The sequence below is a fragment of the Bombus terrestris genome, chromosome 11 (genome assembly GCF_910591885.1).
Source record: "Bombus terrestris chromosome 11, iyBomTerr1.2, whole genome shotgun sequence".
In the NCBI taxonomy this organism is placed as follows: Eukaryota; Metazoa; Arthropoda; class Insecta; order Hymenoptera; family Apidae; genus Bombus; species Bombus terrestris.
The window spans coordinates 2,064,513-2,085,536 of NC_063279.1; the positions used below are offsets into that span (position 1 = coordinate 2,064,513).

The 21,024-nt window shown below is 43.7% G+C and overlaps 2 protein-coding genes across 7 annotated transcripts in view; one reads left to right on the forward strand and one right to left on the reverse strand.

Moving 5' to 3' along the window:
* LOC100646835 overlaps positions 1-21,024 on the forward strand; it is a 94,110-nt gene that overhangs the window by 66,015 nt on the left and 7,071 nt on the right. The gene's annotated exons all lie outside the window — the stretch shown is intronic.
* Positions 7,537-20,591, reverse strand: LOC100647110 (voltage-dependent calcium channel subunit alpha-2/delta-3). Of its 6 annotated transcripts, none has more exons than XM_048410102.1 (25): positions 19,952-20,591; positions 18,956-19,113; positions 17,759-17,840; positions 17,411-17,521; positions 17,128-17,347; positions 16,880-17,011; positions 16,177-16,779; positions 15,609-15,745; positions 15,427-15,507; positions 15,163-15,243; positions 14,995-15,069; positions 14,872-14,886; positions 14,675-14,782; positions 14,527-14,598; positions 14,096-14,237; positions 13,780-14,001; positions 13,623-13,716; positions 12,901-12,933; positions 12,275-12,379; positions 11,979-12,091; positions 11,550-11,686; positions 11,238-11,407; positions 10,909-11,114; positions 10,526-10,820; positions 7,537-10,230 (listed from the first exon to the last, which is right to left on the reverse strand). In XM_048410102.1, the coding sequence occupies exons 2-25, from the start codon at positions 19,051-19,053 to the stop codon at positions 9,936-9,938; spliced, it is 3,627 nt and encodes a 1,208-aa protein (XP_048266059.1). In that variant the 5' UTR covers positions 19,054-19,113; positions 19,952-20,591; the 3' UTR covers positions 7,537-9,935. The 6 variants fall into 6 exon arrangements, with proteins under 6 accessions (XP_048266059.1, XP_012168685.1, XP_020721183.1 ...); XM_012313295.3 differs by having other exon boundaries at positions 10,526-10,823; positions 19,952-20,590; XM_020865524.2 differs by having other exon boundaries at positions 10,526-10,823; positions 19,923-20,590.

Consider the following 21,024-nt stretch of genomic DNA (forward strand, 5'->3'; position numbering starts at 1 on the left):
AAAATTCGCGTAGCCTGACGGAGATTTCAGTGAAAATTCTCGTGGCCTGATGTAGATTTCAGAGAAAACTTCCGTGGCCTGACGGAGATTTCAGTGAAAACTCGCGTGGCCTGACGGAGATTTCAGTGAAAACTCGCGTGGCCTGACGAAAATTCCAGAGAAAACTCGCGTGGCCTGACGAAAATTTCAGTGAAAACTCGCGTGGCCTGACGGAGATTTCAGAGAAAACTTGCATGGCCTGACGGAGATTTCAGAGAAAACTCGCGTGGCCTGACGGAGATTTCAGTGAAAACTCGCGTGGCCTGATGTAGATTTCAGTGAAAACTCGCGTGGCCTGACGGAAATTTCAGTGAAAACTCGCGTGACCTGATGTAGATTTCAGAGAAAATTCCCGTGGCCTGACGGAAATTTCAGTGAAAACTCGCGTGGCCTGACGGAGATTTCAGTGAAAACTCGCGTGGCCTGACGGAGATTTCAGTGAAAACACGCATGGCAATCAACGTGTTAAGCAGGGCCATGATGCAAACGGGGTAAGATGATGCTACTTTCTCACCTGGCGACGCGACTGTATCGTAATCGCGGTAATTCGATGCCGAGTATGTCGCCAACCCCGTAATACGTATTTGTATACGTATAAGTATTTGTTACGATTGTCGAAGATAATTGCCGAGAGAAAGCTAATTAAACGTTCTCTGAACGATTCATTGATACATCGGCCGAGGATCCGTATACATCGCGACCACGATGCAGCTCGCTTGAACAGATAAGTATGTGTTACGTGTATTGTACACGCGTGCACGACGTATACACGCGGAGAGGGCACAAGGATGCGTGTGCAGTGTGCACGCACTGGCTGGTCTCAGCTCGATGCGTACAGCCAGCCATTCATGCATACGCCCATTCATACGTCTCTCCGGCTCACCTTGAACACTTTTTATCGTCGGTCGATGTGGAGACGTGGTTGCGGTGTGGCGCGGCGCGACGCGACGCGCTTCGGCGCTCCAACCGCGCGTCTTCGTACACAGACTCAAACTCGCGCATTTGCAAATTTTATGAACTCGTTGGACAAAGTCGTTACGCTTTGATTCGAATTTTCTTTCAGATCGGACGCTTCCAGCGGCGCGTTCGTCGAGACGATTTTCTCGATACGAAACGTTTCGCTAAAAGACGATCGACGTGCGAAATTCGGAATGTTAATTTTGTCGATGCCAGAGTGGAACGTGGAGATTTAAAGATTCGACGATCTCAGCGATGAAAGTATAGATATTGTCCGTTTGATTGAATTTTTGTCGCTTTAAAGTCCGTGCATCGCGCAGCTATTATTCTACGATATTTTCGTCTCAGGAGAAACGTGGCGATTTGTTCGCAAATTTTGTTTCTACATATTTTTTCTAGCGATTCGAGGCGAAACGTTTCGGTAAGAGGCCACCGACGTGCGAAACTCGGAATGTTAATTTTGTCGATGCCAGAGTGGAACGTGGAGATTTAAAGATTCGACGATCTCAGCGATGAAAGTATAGAAATTATCCGTTTGATTGAATTTTTGCCGCTTTAGAACCTAGCTCAGCTATAATTCTACGATATTTTCGTCTCGGAGGAGACGTAGCGATTCGTTCGCGAATTTTGTTTGTAGATATTTTTCCTAGCGACAGGATGCGACGATCGTCTTTCTCGTGCCACTTACATCGTATGCTTAGTTCACGAAGGAACACGAGGGAGAAAATTTGACGCGCAACTGCTCGAAGCGAAAAGGCGTCGTCGTCGTCGTCGTCGCCATTCCTCTTCGTGTCGTCGTTGCGGAGCGTGGCGCGCACAATGACTGCAGGTTTCCTAATACGGTCTCGTCGCGGAACTCGATGAAAAAAAGAGGAATTTTGGCCACCACCGGGGGCCTGGGAAGCAACGTCCCGCGTTAGATGCTGCCGGCACAGAAATTTAATAATCGACTACCGTTCTCTCTTCGTAACTTTGCCTTCCTCCGGCTACTCGAACGCGTGTTATTTCTCGGCCAGCCGATCCTCCGCAGCCGGATTTTTCTTGCTTCTTAACAGAAAAGAGAAAACGATTCAACTAGACGAATACTGGACCTTCGCATTTTCATTTAGCTGCGCTGCTGTAGCTCTTCGACGTTAAAAAATCTCTTCACCGTGTGGACAAAACCTGGAGAACGTGTTATCGCTACTCCTCGTTCCGATTTTACAACAAATTCCCTTCGTTCGTTAAAACGGGAGCAAAACTGAAACGTAAAAATACGCGCGAGGATCGTAGCAAAGACGAAGACTCGAGTTCGCTGAATCGATGCGAGAAAACGCGCGATAAAACGGCACGGAAGCAGCGGGAAGGAAATAATCGATAAGAAGAATAAAAGGAAACTCGTAGAAAAGAAGATGGCAAGATGAAGCGGAAGCCCGTGAAGCGAAAGTTATTGGATCGACGCGTCGATAATAAATCGTGGAAAGATCGCAGGAACGTTGGTTCGGTCGTGGAAACGGACGAATTTGCTTCGTCTTCTCTTCCCGCGAACGCGTGGTACTTTCAAAGATACGCGTTCTCCGAAATTCTGAGATCACGAGATACAAAGAGAAGAGAACCGGATACGCGTACTCGTTCCTCGCGTTTCCTCGCGTTCGGGTCGGCAAGTGCCTTATAGGGCAAAAAGATAAGAAGTTCGCGCGTCCAGTAAATCGGCGATTTAAGGCGAGTCGGTGGCCGCTCAGACGCCGAGGAGATTGCGAGCGCGGAATTGCATCGAGCGTGAAGCGTGAAGCGAGCAAGCAAGATCGGATAGAGCGGGCTGCTGCGGCCGGTTCGGTCGAAGAAAGACAGGTTCGCGGTGCACGGACAGGTTCGTTCGCGAAAAACTTCAATTTGTCTCGCACGCTCCCCTATCCCGCCGCCGGGATATCTCCGCCGACTTGGCTGGATAACGCGTGCGCGCACGCGCTCTTCCAACGAAACGAGATTGCCGCGCGTGTAGGAGTTAACGTTCTTTGGAATTACGAGTTTCTAAGGGAGTTTAATCGTCGGTTCGCTCGACGTTTGCGCCAGGTTCGCCGAGGGTGGCGAAAGAAATTTTATTTCCGTCGAGTACGAGTCTGTGCGGGGAGGTCGTAGGTCGCGAGGTAAATTATCGGCACGAATGAAACATTAGATTTCCGATTAAAGGTGAATTCGCCACCCTGTCGTTCACTCCAACGTTTATTACCAATGCGAAGTTCGTTTTATTTCGCTGAGAATACCACCGGACAACTCTCCAATCACGCTCGCCTCTGGAAAAACTGGCGAGTTTTACCTACGATACGTGGATTCCGAGGGATGCGTGGCGCGTCTCGCCTAATTATCGGCAAGCGTCGATTCGCAGACTTTGTCTTAGTTTTGGCCAGGCGTTACGTAAACGTACCGAGGTGGTTGTTGGCGAAGGTGCCCGCGAGAATACTCTTGACGCTCAGTAAAAAAGGTTTAATAAGTTATTTACGATCAACAATTAACGATTAACGATCGAGAGTTGATAATCACGTATTTCGGCTTGTGTTTGCCTCGCTGTGACGCTAAACCTTTCGTACTTCGCAGCTCGGAGCGGAATGAATCTTTGCTTCGAAAGCAAACGCGTTCTTTTCTTCGTTGCCCCTAGAAATCCCCGCTATCCGTTTATTGGATGTCCGCGACAGTTGCGTATGCATTCTTCCGAATATTCGGCGAAAGAACCGTAGGCACGTCGGCCTTACGCTTCGAAGGTGTCGCGCTTTGTGGTCGAGTGCCGCCACAGAAAGACGTCGCTCTGTACTTTTGCTTTATATTTTCAAAGGGAATCGCGTCTTGTCTAAAATCGGACTTGCTCGTTTACCAACTAACGAGCTTTTTGGTGCCGCGACCGTATCCTAAATCTGCTTTTCTCCGATCATCGTCCGATCGCAAACTTTAAACCTCGCTTATCGTCCAGCTGGAACAACCGTAATCGAACAGAGTTTACAGTCGTTAGCGGCGTATCCCGAACGCATTCTCCGTATTCATACTCCGTGTACGTGTCCGTTCTGCACCATAGACACGCTTGGTTTTTATACGGTGTCGGCGCAGCGAGTTCTCTGCAATTATATTCGTCCGAATGGCAGCCGAGTGCGCGCCACGAGGCGTGGGCGGAGTCAAGCGATTTTAAACAACTGCCTGTAGGCATTAATTAAAGGGAGCCAAGAGGCTCGTTGCCGATGCACGACGACTCCATACAAGGTGACTGGTCTTAATTTGGCATTGGCGAAATAGTAACACCGGTGCCGCTTAACGCGTACATTGTGCTGTCCGCCGCGACGTAGCCTACCCGGTAATTAATTAACCGTATTTCATCGAACGCTCGCATTTACGCGATCCAGCTTCCACTCGTTTGGCCATCGAACCCGTGGAATTATCGTCGCGTCGATCGAGAAACGCCTGTTTCGCGTTTTAAGCGTCTCGCGCGAGATCGACCTGTCGTTACAGGGCTACGGCGTTGCTTTTGCCAGGTGTTGGTAAATGCTAGTTTAGTTAGCCGATTTATCGAGTCGTTTGTACAGTCGTCTACGTTCGTACGCGAACATCCTGGCTCCTCTTACGCTTACGCGTACTGTGAAAAATATTATCCTAATTTCGCTCGTTCTATTTCGACGCTATCGCGTCCACTTTGCTATTTGCGGTTATACGTTTTACTGTATTAGATATCCTAAAAAAGAAAAGAAGAAAGGGAAGTAAAAGGTCCGTCACGAACAACGATGCTCTGCCGCTGTCGTCGATTTTATTCGCTTTTAATCAAACGACTATCGTTTCCCCGAAGTCGTCGTTAACAATTTGACTGCCACGTTGGTCATTGCTGACCTGAGCGCTTGAACTTGTTACAATTGTACAAATTGTAGGAAAATTGATAGTTAAGGCGTTTTGAATATAACCGATAAATAGAAGACACTTTGAAACGAAAAGTGCCCCATTGAACGATTAAACGTTTTTATTAGAACATCGATAAAAAACAAAATGAGAACAAATCTTGCATCTGACGGTGCACTGTGTTAAAACACTTGAAACATAAATGTGGCTCATCGATGCAATCTCGACGATAGGTGGTCACCTTTTTGGTCAGATTCTTAGCAATTTTTGATCCCAATTGTTTAACATTTTTTTCATACCACTCTCTGCAAAATTTTCCTGCCAGATGCGCTTGCCCTTCTTTCTTCCGCGTTTCGTGTCGCGATCTTTGTCGAATAAGAATATTTCACGGCTCCGGTGCATGGCACTGTCTAAGGTGCATAGCGAGTGCCATTCTAAAATCCGATACCTCGATTTTTGTTTTTGTTGCTCGTTTATAGAGTATCGTCGCGTTTGAAATCGATGCATTTAACAATAACTCTAAAGCCAATTTTATATACCACTCGAGGGTTCTTCTATGCGGTGTAGAATACGCTATCGTTCGATCCGATAAATCTACGGCACATTTTCCTCCGTTGTGATCTATCACTACCGTTGGTTTATCGCAAACGTAATTCTTTTTACCTCTACCATTTCAGCCGAATGTTTCGTCGAAATCGTAAAAATAATCGTAATACTGTTTACTAATATCTTCTACGCGTTTCAACGATATATTCCGCACGTTTTGCCTACGACGAAATAACGAATGCGAACGGTTTGTTGAAATAAACGAAGCCTTGTTACAATATGTCGCTATCAACTGTTACCAAGCCGCCACGGTGGTCACCCGTGATCACCAATAAGATAAACGGTCCATCGAGGAAAAACGTTGTCTTACATCGTCAATTTATTATTATTTCGCCATTATACGCTTCGAATGATAAAAATACTTCCGTGGCGTGCTGAGCAGTCAAAGTGTTTAGAGGACGAGTTCCCTTCAAACCGTTCCTTCTCGCGTCAGATCTCGATTCAAGAATTCTTCCCTGCCTTGCCTGAACGACTCAATTAAGACCTGTGAACTTTTACCTGCTCCCTTTGACGATCCACCTACGAAACGGAGCGAAATCAATCGAGCGGAAAGAACGTCGCGAGAACGAGATGTTACGTAAGACGTTCTCCTTTTACCAGCCTGGTAAAACGGTGACACACGGCGGCAAGCCGATAATTCCGGCCGATTAAGATGCACCATGCGGAGACGTGCTCGCACAATTCACGTAATTCGCGCAATTAACCCCTTAGAGCCGCATTCCCGGCCGTTCGTCGGCATCCGGTACGTCGTTCGTTCATCGTTGTTTCGTCGAGGAACGGGTTCATGAATGAACCCGGTCGTGGTTCGGCAAAAAGCCTGCTTCCCTCTTTCTTCCCTACGTCCCTCTTCTCCTTCTTCGTCTCGCTGTCGCTCTGTTTCTCTCTTCACCGTGGAGCGACAGGCAGAGCGTAGAAACTGGTATCGGCACAATGCCGTCGGAATACGCTATTGGTCCGCCTCTATTCGTTCGGCCGCTATTTCAACCTGCGCCCGCGGCCCAAGGCAAGAAACAGACGCCACCGGAAATCATCATTCTCCCCGGGTAGGTTTAATCGAAGGGAAAACCGGAATACGCCGCAGCTTGACTGACAACAGGAGCAACCTGTCCGTGGTCGTTCGACCAGGATTCCGCGTGGATGATTTTTCTCCACCGCAGCGATCCTCTTTTCTCCGACAGACGCTTTTCTTCTTCTTCTTCTCCTTCTTCGTCTTCCTCGTCTATTCCTTTCCCGACGCGGATTAATTAGTCGCGTCGTTGCCGTAAACGAGCGTTCTTCCGACGAGCTTGAAACGCGACGCTGCGTCGCGCCGCCTCGTAACATCAAACATTTTCCAATCCTGTTACTTCGTAATACGTAATTATACGACGACTCGTGCGTTTAGTATAGTTTTCGAAACCACCTTCGTACGTATATCCTGATCCGATTCGCCTGGCGAACGTACAACGATATCCGGAGAACACGCGCGCCTCTAAGTTTCGTGAGATCGCGACGCGACGATATGGTAGCCGGCACGTACACCAGCTGGTCCAACTTTTTGTCCAGGGTCGACAGCTGCGACGAAAACGAAAAATCCGAATTGGAATCAGCGACAGCATGAAACCTCGACCACTTCGACCATCAAAGGGGATGTGCGTGGCTACGAGATCGTTCGTGGACCAAACGCGTTTGTCGCGATAACAGAACGGTCACCGTCGAATAGATCCGTAATTGTTCCATGTTCCCAATCGCGTAGATGCGACGGTGGCGCTACGAAAAAATTCAGACTCGTTCGTTTAATTCTGTTAGTTCTAGTCGCATCGACTAAACGGTATCGCGTTACGAATCGTCGTTACGTTTCCACTAACTTTCTTCTCTCCGGAATCCATTTCTCTCGGATTTCCGGCCAATATCGCGTCTATCGAAATCGTCGGCCAATCGTAGCCTTTCGATCGAGTTCGCTCGGCTTCGTTTCGTCGAAGGATTGTAGCCGTTTGGGTTGTATCGGGTTGGCAACTAAGTGGCTGCGGATATATCAATACCATCTATTGACAAAATCCGCAATCACTTAGCTGCTAACCTGAAAAAAGAGAAAGGCAGGAGTTTATCTTGCATTTAACTTTTATTATATAATATTATGCCGTATTTCAGTTACATAATTTTAAGTATTCGATACCCTATTCGTCATATAGGCATACACGTACCTAAGAACATGTTCGGCACATATACACCTATATATGATGCACACACGTGGCGCATACCACTGCGTGTTTGTTTTAATAATCGACTTTATTATCAATATACAAATAATGGAAGACATAGCAGCACCTAGAAGTGCTGTTCAAAAGACGACCTCTTACCTAAAACATTCGTAAATTTTATTGTTCTTTTTTCCGCGAGACTGTTGTAAACCCCCTCTCGATAGCTTCATCCTGTAATTCACGCTGTTGCCGCTGCAAACGAAGCGCGATATACTTCTAGCCGCATATTTGTAAACAACGTACTAAATTATCGTAGGTAACCAAACTGCGAGATACGTAATGACAGAGTATTGTAATCTTTTTTTTTTCTTTTTCTCTCAATTCGATTTAATTCACCCTTTTTTTATTTTGCATTTCACGTTTCGTTAGGCTATTACACGTACGTTAAATTTTTGCGACACACCGTGATCTTATTCGGATACGCGTGTATGTACTTGCGCGCGGTAAAGAGACGTTACGTACACAAATATACGCAGCGATGGTACACGAACGAATTCTCTTTTCCGTTCTCGTGTTCGTGCCAGTGTGGAATCGCGCAAGTACATAGACAAGTATCTGGCCAGATGTACATTGTCGTCGAATTACCGACAACACGTAAGTATCGTTTAATGTCTTCGTACATTTGAAATTGATAGTTCTTTGTAAATATGTTACATTTTATGTTGCCTTATTTTTAATAAAAAGAAAGTGCTACGACACTTTACTTCCTAGTCGGTTCTTCGTTGCTCCAAGCTTCTCGCGCAATATTCCATTCGTGTTCGTCTTGTTTCTCGACTCTCGACGAACGTAGCCTATCGCGTTTACGTAGAATTACAAGCGGTAATTTGAAATTGAAATGGCGGAACGTTGTGCGACAACTTGTTGGCGTTGCGTTTAATAACCGCGCGACTTTAAAGAAAGGCGAAACGAGAGAAAAAAGGGATCGATACTCGATCTAGTGTAAGTGCAAGCGTAATATCAAAGTCTAACGCTATGTAACGTACGCGATACGACACGAGGTCCGCGCTTTTGGCAATTACATTGAGAATTCAAGGGGAAATTTTGGTGTTTCCGACGAACATCGATATCGATCTGCCGCGATCCTACGACGACAGCGTGTTTGTGAAATAGGAACGTTTCGATAAAATTTCTATTACCACCTTGAACGAAACAACACGCGCGCTCGGAGCATTAATAATTATAAAACCGACCACGCTTGTACTTGCGTGGGTGGTGCACACGTTGCACGTGTGCTTTACGTGTAAATGATTATCAGCTGATACCATATACCGATCTCGGAAGGTATGGAAACAACGGTAACGCTATGTCTTAGTCGAATCGAAATATAAAGAAATAGAACGTCTCGTTTGGCACGGCAGGCTCGTCCAAACGATAAAAAACGATCGTGCTTCTTGCCGCGACTGTAATCGGATGTATGTATTACGAGATCTTAGATGTTTACACATATTGTCGTTGCCACTCTGTTCGAACACGCATCGCGAGTACATGTGATTCTTATCGATTTGTTTTATATATTACGACTTAGATTCGACGTAATACGATTACGAAATATTACGATTAGGAAATATTCACAAATTTCTTCGCAACAGAATTTATAATGGGATATGTAATCATAGATCAACATTAATATTATGTATTTGGATATGTACATGTCTCTGTGCGCGTGCGCACGCATGCCTCAAAGGCGTGAGCATGTGTATGTATGTGATTGTTACGTACACATAGAGTGCATATGCACGTACGTGAATGCGTGTAAATTAACTTTCGTACGTATACGTATCTTGCGTATGTATGTGTGCATGTATGCATGCACGCATGCGTGTATGTATGTAAACACGTATATACACACGCGCGCGCACATGCATAAGCACACACGCAACATACACGTATATACATATATGTAGTTTATCCGCGCACACTCATATCTCGTTCTCTCACGCGCTCACGCACGAAGCTCGTATGCGCGCACCCACCGACTCGCGTGTATGAACGCGCATACGCATGCACTCGTTCGCTCACTCGTATGCACGTATTTATCAATTATATAGGTATTAAACCGATAAACTAGTATACCATTTTCATAACTGTTTCATAGAAACGGCAACGCTAAATTCATTTCAAAAACGTTAATTCACGAGTATCTGTGTGTCTCTGTCCGTCTGTCCGCTCTCTGTCTATCTGTCCGTGTGTGTACGTGTAGATGTGCGTGCGTGTGTATGTGTAAGATCAATTCGAACAAAGTCACGCGAATCGCGTCGCGAGTGTGCTCGAAACAATCGCGATAACCAACGTGGAAAAGAAATGACAAGGACGACTCGCGCTACCACAAAATTTGATCTCCATCTCTTCCGGATGGTAGTTTATACATTTCGGAGGCCTACGACGATACAAACGTTCTCTTCTCGCGATACAAGCACCAGGCTCCGTCAGAGCCTCTATGGGCTCGATGCTCAATTGTTTACTGCCGCATGGACACAACGTGTCTACCACCAGTAGAATCAAATTCGTATGGCGAATCTTTTGTACGCTGAACGGCCTGCAAACATACATATACGTCTTTGAATGGTGCGACAAAGCGACGATAAGTCTACCTACTGTCAATTGAGGTTGTACTCCCGAAATTTCCTGGATATCAAAGAGACGAGACCGTAAATCTGAGATATAAGATCTTCGTTTTGAGATTTTATATCTCGGATCTACTATCTCGCCCAACGATTCCTACCAAATATCGTCCGATCGATAGTCGGTGCCATTCGGAATAATATCCTCGATCGCAAATTACCTCTTATCTGCGAGTGGTTTCCGAGCGAGAAATATACTTATACACCTACCTTTCGCAACCGGTGTCATGACAGTTGGTTAACTTTCCTTTCAACGGATTACTTTGACCGCTGGTATTCAGTCTCTCCGGTTGTAGAATATAAAGATCCGTCTTCTTCTCGCAAGATCTCAAATTTCTCTGTGGATAATGGGCAGACGTAGCTCGCGTTGTTCCAGGAGAAACAGGGGTTGCGGCGGCAACTGCCGGAAGCCTTGGGAACGCTTCTTCGTTTCCCTCCGTTGTTTCGTCCATCGAGTCTCTACTTATCACGAACGGATCGAACTCGTGAACTTCTCCCATCGAGTCTTCTGAAAGTGTATTCACGTTCGAGAACTAGGAAATTCGCCTCTTTTCTCTCTCGGCATAGCGTTCTTTCGAGCGAATATGTCTTACCATCGAGTGCCTTCGCGGATTCGCCAGCGAACGCGAAAGCAACTTGCCATAAATTTTGAAAATTAAAGCCGAACGCCATGCTCCATAGAAAATTTCCCAGTATCGCGATCGACGTCGTGATGGATCCGGAGAAAGTCCTCGGTGCGGCCGATTGATGAGATTCTTGCGGACTACAAGTGCCCTGGTAATCGGTCACCGTTACTTTCCTGAAATCGACGAACGAAATTAACTCGAGGATGAAAACCTACGAGCCTAAAGGCGTACAGTTCTTCTCCTTTCTCCAACGCTTTCTTCCATTTCAAAGTAACACCGTGCTTCAAGATTTTTACCTATAAATCCTGTCCTGAACCAGAGAATCCATTATAGTACCGTCGATTTCGCCGAAGAATTTCCCGGTATGCTCGTGTCGTTCGCTGATTATAATGAAACCGTTATTGTCCAAGATGTAGCAGTCTAATGCTTCGGAAGCGCAGTTCTTCTTGCAGCTCGTACCACTGCACTGAAAAGTAAAAGAAAATTGTTATTAAACGAGTTGCGAAAACGGACGTGATTCGTGCGATTTGCCTTCGGTCTTCGGTTCGATTCGTACTCCAGGAAGGAAAGCAAAAAGAGCGAGTAACTGATATTTCGTACAAATTTACCGTCGAGGTAATGTTGACGAAGCGAGAGGCCAGTGAAGAATGTTGAAACTGTAAACCTACGACCGCTGCTGGTGCTCTATGTCCCGTCCCGATGAAAACCGCGTGAGTGGCCGTGACCAGTGGATTGGGGCTGTCGGCTAATTTTCAATTTCGTTAAATTTGCTATACGAACGATGTTAAGGAACGAAAGAGAGAAAGAAAAATCGGTATAGGATAATGTTCAAGCGTTGACCATTTGCGATCGAACGTGGCCACAGTGGCGGTATTAAAAATTTTCTCTTCAAACTTGATACGTCGATTGCTGCGACTACAACAGTTCGCTGTGTGTCAGTGCCGCGAAGAAAATACGTCGATCGCGAATGGTCAACTATACGCGTATTATTTGATCCGTGGAAAGTGGAAAGCTGCAAGAGCGCGAGTACTACTTACCGGCGTCAAAAGGCACGCTGAAAACGAAACTTTCCGGTTCTATATAGTGTTGGTCGACGGCGCGTTTATACCATGAAGAATCTATAGCTCTTGCGTACTCGTCAGCAAACGGGCTAAATAAACAACAAAATTTTCGTCACGATTACCAAACGTTTTGTCGTAAAGTCGACCCGAAGAAATTTCTACCGCGTTGAGACTCTAATATGTTGATGTTCTTGTTGCAAAGAGAAACACGTACGAGATTCGTATGAGATTTAGAAAACGGAATTAAATAACAATGAATGTTTGACATTTACGGTTCGTTCGTGATTTCTTCGGTTTGTTGATGCTCGTGCCAACGAAATAGGCCGCTTTTCGTTGCGATGAAACTCCTTGTTACACCAAATGTGCCTTTTCCTTGACTGCAAACACGAAGATAGTTATATGGAAGGTAATAAAATAAGTAAGAGACGGCGCAATAAAAGTATAAGAGAGCACAAAACATCGTTGTTTTCATATTCGATAACGAATATGAATAATTACCGCGTAGCAAAATCGATACATAGAATACGTACTTTGCAGAATAAAGTTCAAGTACGATCAAACCTATTCGTTCTCTGATTTCCGTTAATGTTGATTAGAACATGGAATGTGCACGATACAACTTCGCGATTTCGTATGTTCTTGAAAAGAAGTAAATCTCGATGCCGTACTTTTACAGTTGTTGAGGAACGAGGAACTTCGTACGATTCATACGATTTGATTAATCGTTAAGACAAAGTCAAGAGAGATACGAAAATATAACGACGAAAGGGATATCGGATCGTCAGGAATGTTTTCGCAGGTATCGTAAAACGAACGATTAATACGACATTTAGGAAAAGATCACCGTGCAATATATCGACGAGTGCGCTTATACAAATAATTGTGCATAATGGATTACCTGTGCAGTAGAGCCATCAGTATGGCAATAGGGCTAGCGGTGGAGACACACAATATAAAATGTAATAAAAATATGCGATAAAAGGTAGCATTGTAAATGAAAAAGATTAGCCGTTGCGCATAGTACGTGTCGCGTTTGAACGAACAACGCTACTATAGTATACATATATAATGTTGAATATGTACATAAATACACAGATACTTTTCTAATCTTACTCGATCGAAGGGATTGTAAGAAAGAAATTATAACAAGTCGAACGGTTAAGAAGGATCAAAGTTATTTTGTTTTTCTGTTTTACTCTTCTTGCACGCTTTCCAGCTCTTTCTCTCTGATTTCACATCGTTGCGCTGCCTTTTCCTTTTCGTTTCTACGGATGAAACACCTCCTTAATCCGGCTCTCGTTTCCTTGCCATCCCCTTTTCGTCGCAAAAAGAGGTCCCTCGTACCTTGAACAGTGTTCTCAACAACGCAGTCCCTTTTCATTATCGTTCAACGATGCATCTCGTTCGCAACACGACTATGCGAGTCAACGGCGAGAGGGGGAGAAAGTATAGTAGGCAGCGGTTTTACGATATCAAATAAGATACGTTATTCGATAATCGGTGCGTGAAAAAAAAACGCGTGCTTGCTTGTGCATTGCAGTGCGTTGTCGATATTTCCACTATAAGTGTCCGCGCATAGAGGACATGCATCCGCGAGTTCCACTCACGCAACCCACTTACCTTTGATTTTCCTCTTTGTGCATCGCACCTCTTTTGTCGAAACCGTCGGTGACCAGCGCATCCAACACGAGGGACTGCACTAATGTTTTATCACCTACGGAGTAAAACCGATGGTAGGTAAAAGGTGGCGAACCATTTATTCGTTGCTACAACTTACAATAATAAGCATCTTTGTCGGGCTTGCTCGCTTGTTTATGATGCGAGCTCGGACTCCTTGGTCTCAAGGACATCCATTTCCACCCCGGGCTTTGCGTTCGTGCCAAAAAATGGAGAACGCGTTCTTCGGGGGTGGGAAACCACTTATCGGAAGCCGAACTATATTCACAGTATACCCAATCAGGATGCACCTTCCAATTGTTCCCCTTGAAATAGTCGGTTACTGAAAACGTGAGACGTACCAAATTATAGAAATTACTTTATTTTATTTATTACTTCGTTCTTTATCGAACACATATTGCTGCCAATTCGCTTACCGTTTATTATCGCACGTTTGATCTCTTGTTCGGCCTTCAATTGAAACATACCATAATTTTCGGGCAATGCCAGCCCCAATGAAAACGGAGTTCCTTCTATCGGTGTATAAAAATAATTGTGACGTCTAATGGTAACTCGTCTCTGTATGTATATGCATGCGCGTACCGGAAAAATAACAAAATGCCTATGTTAAATAACGCAACGATAGGAGACCTTCTACATGTACGAAGATAAGGCTCAAGTTTAGATATGCACGTACATGAGTGGACGTAGCTACTGCCTCTTACCGTACCTGTCGGTATATGTATATTTTCAAAATCAGAATGTTTATTCGACGTATGGCAAAATAGACGCGTAAAAAGTCGATTCGAGCGTTGACAGACGTGTAAGAAGCAGCATGTAGCGTTTTCAACATCATTCTTTCACTCACCATATTGTCGTAATGAATTTTGATGGCGAAGCTAGTTTCCCCTTCTTTTTGATCAATCATGTCATGCCTCAACTGTATAACGACATACCAGAATAAAGAAAGAGAAGGTCGATAATATTATTATTAGGTAGTTATTAGGGATACTTACATCGAGCAGAAGGGAATTGTTCAACGGGTGCAACGGTCCATCGTACTCGGCAAGTTCGACTTCCGACAAATCTACGTTGATATACGTGGGTTTTAACGTTTCCTCGTACTGCAACGAAACGAGAGCAACGGAAATTTTGCAACTGGCAAACGTTAATTTTTCTACTATGCTACGATCTGTGTATTTGATTTGCTTACGTCTACGTTTCCTGGCTGCGTAAATAAAAACAAATAATGCGATGTCAGTGAACATTAAGGCTATGAGTCAACAGCAATTAGATTAATTTCCTCTATAAAGCATTCCACGATATCATTGCTCACCAATGGTCGTAAATCCGGATGATACAAAACGCGGCCGTTATTGTCGACGATAAAAGAATATGCGTTGACACCCAACTACAAATTCGAAAAATAATCTGCGATTAATCTGAATAATCTGCTTTCCATTGAGCGCGAACGTTACATATTCGCATAACCGATTTTATCTACCTTATAAGGTGAAACCAACTTCTGTATCTCTTCTATAGGTACATCCGTGCCAACGATACCCAATAAGTTAGCAGTTTTCATCTGCAACAGATACATAATAATACATAATGATACATAATGATATACAAGGGAGGAAAAGAAAAGAATATATATATATATGTTTATGATAAGCTTATGATAAACTTTAATATATTTCAAACTAGATAAATGAAATTACCGTTACAAACAGTGACAAGATTCTAGATTTTGATGAAAACATATTACCGTATAATTCCGACGATCTAAAATAGGCGCGGTGACTGACATCATTAACTGGCCAATGTGTTCTTTACCATATCTACCGCTCTGAAACAGAAACACAGGAGAAGACAACTCCGCGTACAGCAGATCACGTTTGGATATAAGACAGATATAAAGTAAAAGCCGAGGGTTTTCAATTTGCTCACCTTTCCGCCAACGTAAGCTGGACTCCAATGAATAGGGTGCTCGTGCTGGTAGAGCACCATAGGTCGTGCGAGCACTTTTATATATTCGAAAACTTTACTTCTAATGTCTTCCAGTTCAGTGATCCTCGCGTAGAATCCTGTATAATAGAAAATATGGAGATACGAATAACACATGCTATAATTACGTAAAGGCATAATACAATAAACAACTATGATTTACCGAATGAACTTGATAAATACGATGGAATTACGTTTGTACGAACTGCATTTATTCGAACCAAATTTTAGTCAATGCCCAATTAAATGAATTCTTACTAGTTGAATCCAATTGTTTTAACGCTAAGTTTCGCTATATGGACGAAAAATTATAGATGTAGCGAGGAGAATCAGTGGAATCCTATCGTACGAACTTCAATCAGGTACGTAATCTATTCGCGTTCCGACAAGTTCATAGGAATTGAGTTTTATTCGATGCTACTGTAGTATCGAGCATAATCGATAAAACTTAAAAAAGAAAAATGGGAAATAAAAAGAGGCAAACAAGAGGAAAAGAACAGCGAATACGTACCTTTGTTCGAGCATGCTACGTTGTGTAATTCCGGACTTTTGTCACCACCAATTAGATACGTAAAAATACGGACAGGCATGTGAGGCGAATTGTATCGTTTTATCACATCTGTAGGTAGGCCAGCGTTATCCGTAGTAATTAACATGATCGCTTGATTGCACTGACTCCCTTGTACTGTTTTGTTGTATTTATGAAGAATCTCAAACGCGGTCCCAAGAGCAGCTGATATATTTTTTGGCATTTCCTCGTGCTTCATGGAATTCGTTGCTATTTTCAATTCTTGGATATTTTCAGGTGACGCTTGAACCAAACTGTCTTTGAAGCATTGTACGATCTCTTCCGCGGTGTCTCCGTAACGATAAACGTTAACGTAATCGTTGGGACCCAAGGTGTCGAGTATAGTTTTAATAGTAGTTACGGCCAAACGCTTATTCCTCTCTGAGGCGTAGCAGTCGATATCGACCAATATCGCCAGGTCTTTCGGACTATTCGCGGCTCCGACGAACCAGTTAGAAATTCGGAAATCGTACACGTCTCGAACCACTCGATTCGCGCTTTTACCAGTGCTGAAACTTCGTTCTTCGATGGGCGGCCAAGAAATTGCTGGAACAAGTAAACGATGATCGTTACAGAGGAGAGAAGTCTCGGTGAGACGAAACAAATTATAAGAAGAAATCGATAATGCGTGTGGGAAGAACCGTACCAGGAAAACGTCTTAAGAATCCCGAAGTCGCTCCGTAATATTGCCAGGAAAGCGAAGAATCGCTCTCATAATTATTAACAAACAACAAATCCAAATATTGACTCCATTGGATACCAGCGGCTACTTCGCGATCTGCAGAGAAGAGGTAATAGCGTAAGAATATCATCTAATTGGATCATTTAGTTTTCGCGTTTAATTAGTCGCCTTCCTATCAGAGCCATGATCCTGCGGTTTTCAAGTATACCTACCAATTTCTTTTACTCCAGCGGGTAATAAAACGGCCGAAAAAGTAATGTTCACAGCTAAGTGATCGAAGTGTCGATTAGTCGAGAGCAAGGGTTCTTGTCCCGTTCCCGACATTTTTCCGTCTGAAGCAACGTCGAAACGCTGAGAAGGATAATATTTCGGTACTACGTTCCCGTCTCTCGGTGCCGACACAGCTGCCTGTTCGGCACTCTCTACCAACCTCTGTAAATGTTCGTTAACGATATACAATGGTCTTTTCGTTTTTTGTAATACAATCATCCTTACCATAACGGCGTTCATTTTAAAGTCCAACATGTTTTTTACTTCCGTGGCTATGTCTCGGACAACGACCAGTCCATCCTTTTTCTCAACTTGTGCTTCCATATCGTGATATTTCTGAAACGAAAGTGCGACAGGCTAAGTTTTCCACGTGTATCGTACTACCCTTACGAATTATACCTTTTAATCTGACGTATGAAAATACTATCGCCTATAAATTACGTTCAGATATATCACGGCAATTGCATAGTTAACCTTTATCCGAATGAAATTCGTGTCACTTCGCTATTTCAAAACTTTCTACTCTTCTAGGCCTGCTACTCAAAAATTAAAAAAGAATGATCGGTTGCTTACCCTTTGTATTTCGCTCATTTTCGTAACTTGTTTGCCAAATTCCCATAAATCAACGCCAAATTTTAAGGCCCAGTTTTTTACTCTGCAATACGACAAAGATAACGTTAAATGAACTGGAATCTGTAGCGAAACACGTTTCGTGTATTTTGATCTGGATTCTGTAAATATTCGAATCGTTAAAGTACATTAGTTCACGGTATTATCGAGTTCTTTTATTTCTTTCTCGATTTTTTCTTTCGTTTGTTCGCTGATTTGCGAACTAACGGCGAAGAACAGGCAAAAAACAAAAGATCAGAAACGGTTGATATCGGAGAAGTGAATTTGACCGTTCAAATTATGAAATTCGATATCGAGATAACAAATCGTAAATATGTCACTAAACGAGTAAGGAAGATATCGAGACGAATATCGTTATATCGATTGTTAATTGCGCCTTAATTTGGGGAAAATGTCGTATAACAATGAAGTTACACGCTACTTAACGGTTCGGTTTGAACCGAAATCGACGATTGTTCTGCTCGCCAGCTTCCACATATACATACATCGTATAGCTTTGCGTGTAAATGAGCACCATTGATGCATTTGTATGTATGTACGTACTTACGTACATGCTCACGTGCGCACGCACGTAGGTCGTACGCATACACGCCGATTCTGATCCTCGTTAATCGACTGTGTACGCGTAACTCTACACGCGCCTGCGTTCTTTCCAATTTTCGTTGCTTTCCTTCGAGAATCATTGAAAGTACTATGCTGTCTGTCTTTTAATGCAGTCAGATATATATAAGGAAATACATATTTGTACTATTGCGCGCTGCGACGTATTAGGTTTCGGCATCTTTCGTGTCTCCTTTATCCCTCTCCCCTTTACCACAGTAGACAAGAATATAAATATTTTTCACATAAAAAGAGCAGTAGAATACAATTATAATTTCGATTGTCTTTAATTTTTAACTTGTGTCAGAGTCGAAACGATTACCATGATACGTTTTGATACGTTTAACATCGCATGTGGATATACTCCTTTCTTAAAACATCCACGCCCTTCCATTTATAATATTCTATATTCGCCTTGCTTTGTTAATCCCATTAATCCCTTCTAAATTGAGTCATTGTTTTATCATTTCCCATTTACTTGCTAAATACACGTGTAAACTGAAACGATATACGATAGAAAAAGAAGCTATAGATCCTTACTCGTTATGAGGTATATCCTCTTCTTGCTGATAACTTGATTTGATCCATAACAGTAACAACACTCCACAGTGCACAAATTTTTCCACGGACAGAAACATTATTTCGATGCTATCGATGAGCAGCCGAATACGAATAAACGATGGAACGAACGAACCAATCTTTTAAAAAAAAACGCATACGTTAATTCGAAGTAACCTCTCGAAAAGAATTAGTCTTACCGCTCCCTCGTAGTAGCGATCGATCGGCCGGAACACGCGAGTCAGCGTTACGTGCGTAAATTTACCGTTTCGACGGAATCTTGTTTATCCATATACATCTACATACATTTAATAGAAAACACAACTTTGTAACGCTTATATACGCTAGTACGTAGAAGCTTCTATGTATGATTCTTCGCCTTCTTTCATCTTCTTCTTTAAACGTACTCTTCGCACCTGACGATCGAAACTACGCTAATCGTATAGCCGTCGAACGTAAAAAACTCCTTTCATTTCACTACGCACGTTTTCGACGTTTCATTGCGACCAACGTTTGTACGTATTTGTGCGTCTGGCATTGTTCGCTCGGACTTTGCTCGTTTATATATTTCGATTCCGAATCAAATCATTGTTTTTTTTTTTTTTTTTTTTTTTTAATGTGTCGCCGATGAAAGTGTCACTATCGATGATAACGATACGACAGTGACGACACAATGCAACCAGAATGGTAACGACGTCTACGACGACGATAACGACGACGACAACGACGACGATGTATAGGGAAAAGTTCGTAAAAACTAGCCAATCAAAGCAAGTTCAACAACACGTAATTCACCTCCAACGCGCAGTTTTTCGTCGTAAACATTTTTCAGAACATATTACGAACCTCTCTAACGATCGAATCATCTCAAAAATAAAAGCGTCTTCGACGTACGCGCGTATGAACACCCGATCGACCGATCGCCCGAAGGACCGAACGACTAACCAACCAAGAGAGAAACGAAAAAAACGATCCTACGTCAAATCACCCCCCAGACAGTAAGTCGGTGTTCTTCTTTATTATCGTATCCTTTCCAAGTGAACGTATATTTTTCTTTTCACGAATAAATTAGACATTGTTCGATGCGCTGTCGACACGATTCGTTTTGTGAGATTCACGATTGCACCACCGATTACCGCCTTGTCGCGCGATCTCTCAAGTATGTTCACACCGTAACGCGCAGAGAACCCGAAAGAATGAAGGACGAGGGTGGGACAAGGGAGTAGTTGTAGGGAGAAAGAGAGAAAGAGAGAGAAAGGGAGAGACCAGAAGGGGTGGGATACGAAGCAAAGAAGGGGTATGCGGAGGAGATAGAAGAAAGAAAAAAATGACAGAAAAATCAAGTATTTGCACGCGTTACGCGCGCACTGAAAAATGCGATACACGAAAATATAATATACAGCGAAAATATAGGTTCTTTCCCGGTGAAAAATAACTATATTACACGCGATGACTTCGTTTTGATAACACTTCCTCATGAAAATCGGACAAAGATGGTGTACGAGTCGCTTTATGCTCGAACGAAAGGTGGCTGGCTGGTTGTCTAGCGCGCGCGCATTACTCTTACTACGGTACTACGTTAGACTCGGGCGTTTTAGGAGTAACGTTATTCTACTGGTGCGAGCGCGTGCTCGCAACCACCCCTGAAAACAGGAATGACGGCAGTCGGCGAATATCAGCTAATGGTAATGGTAGTAGTGTTGTTGGTGACATTGGCACCAGCGGGGATGATGCTAGTGGTGCGTGGTAGGGATGACGATGGCGATGGAGGCTGCAGCGATGAGAGCGGCGACAGCAGCGGCAACGACGGAATCGGGGATAAAACGGAACTAGGGGAAGAGCAGCTTAGATTGACGACACCGAGGTGGGGAAGGTAGACAGTAGGAGGTGAAGGTTGCCAGATATGAAAACGAGCAGAGGCGATACGAGAGAACAGAGATAGATCGAATACTATCGAGGAGGAGCTGTTCCTTGCGAAAGAGTGAAACCGAACGAACGGACAAGTTTAAGCTAGCAAGCAGACCGAGATGCTCGCAATCTCTTACCATAAT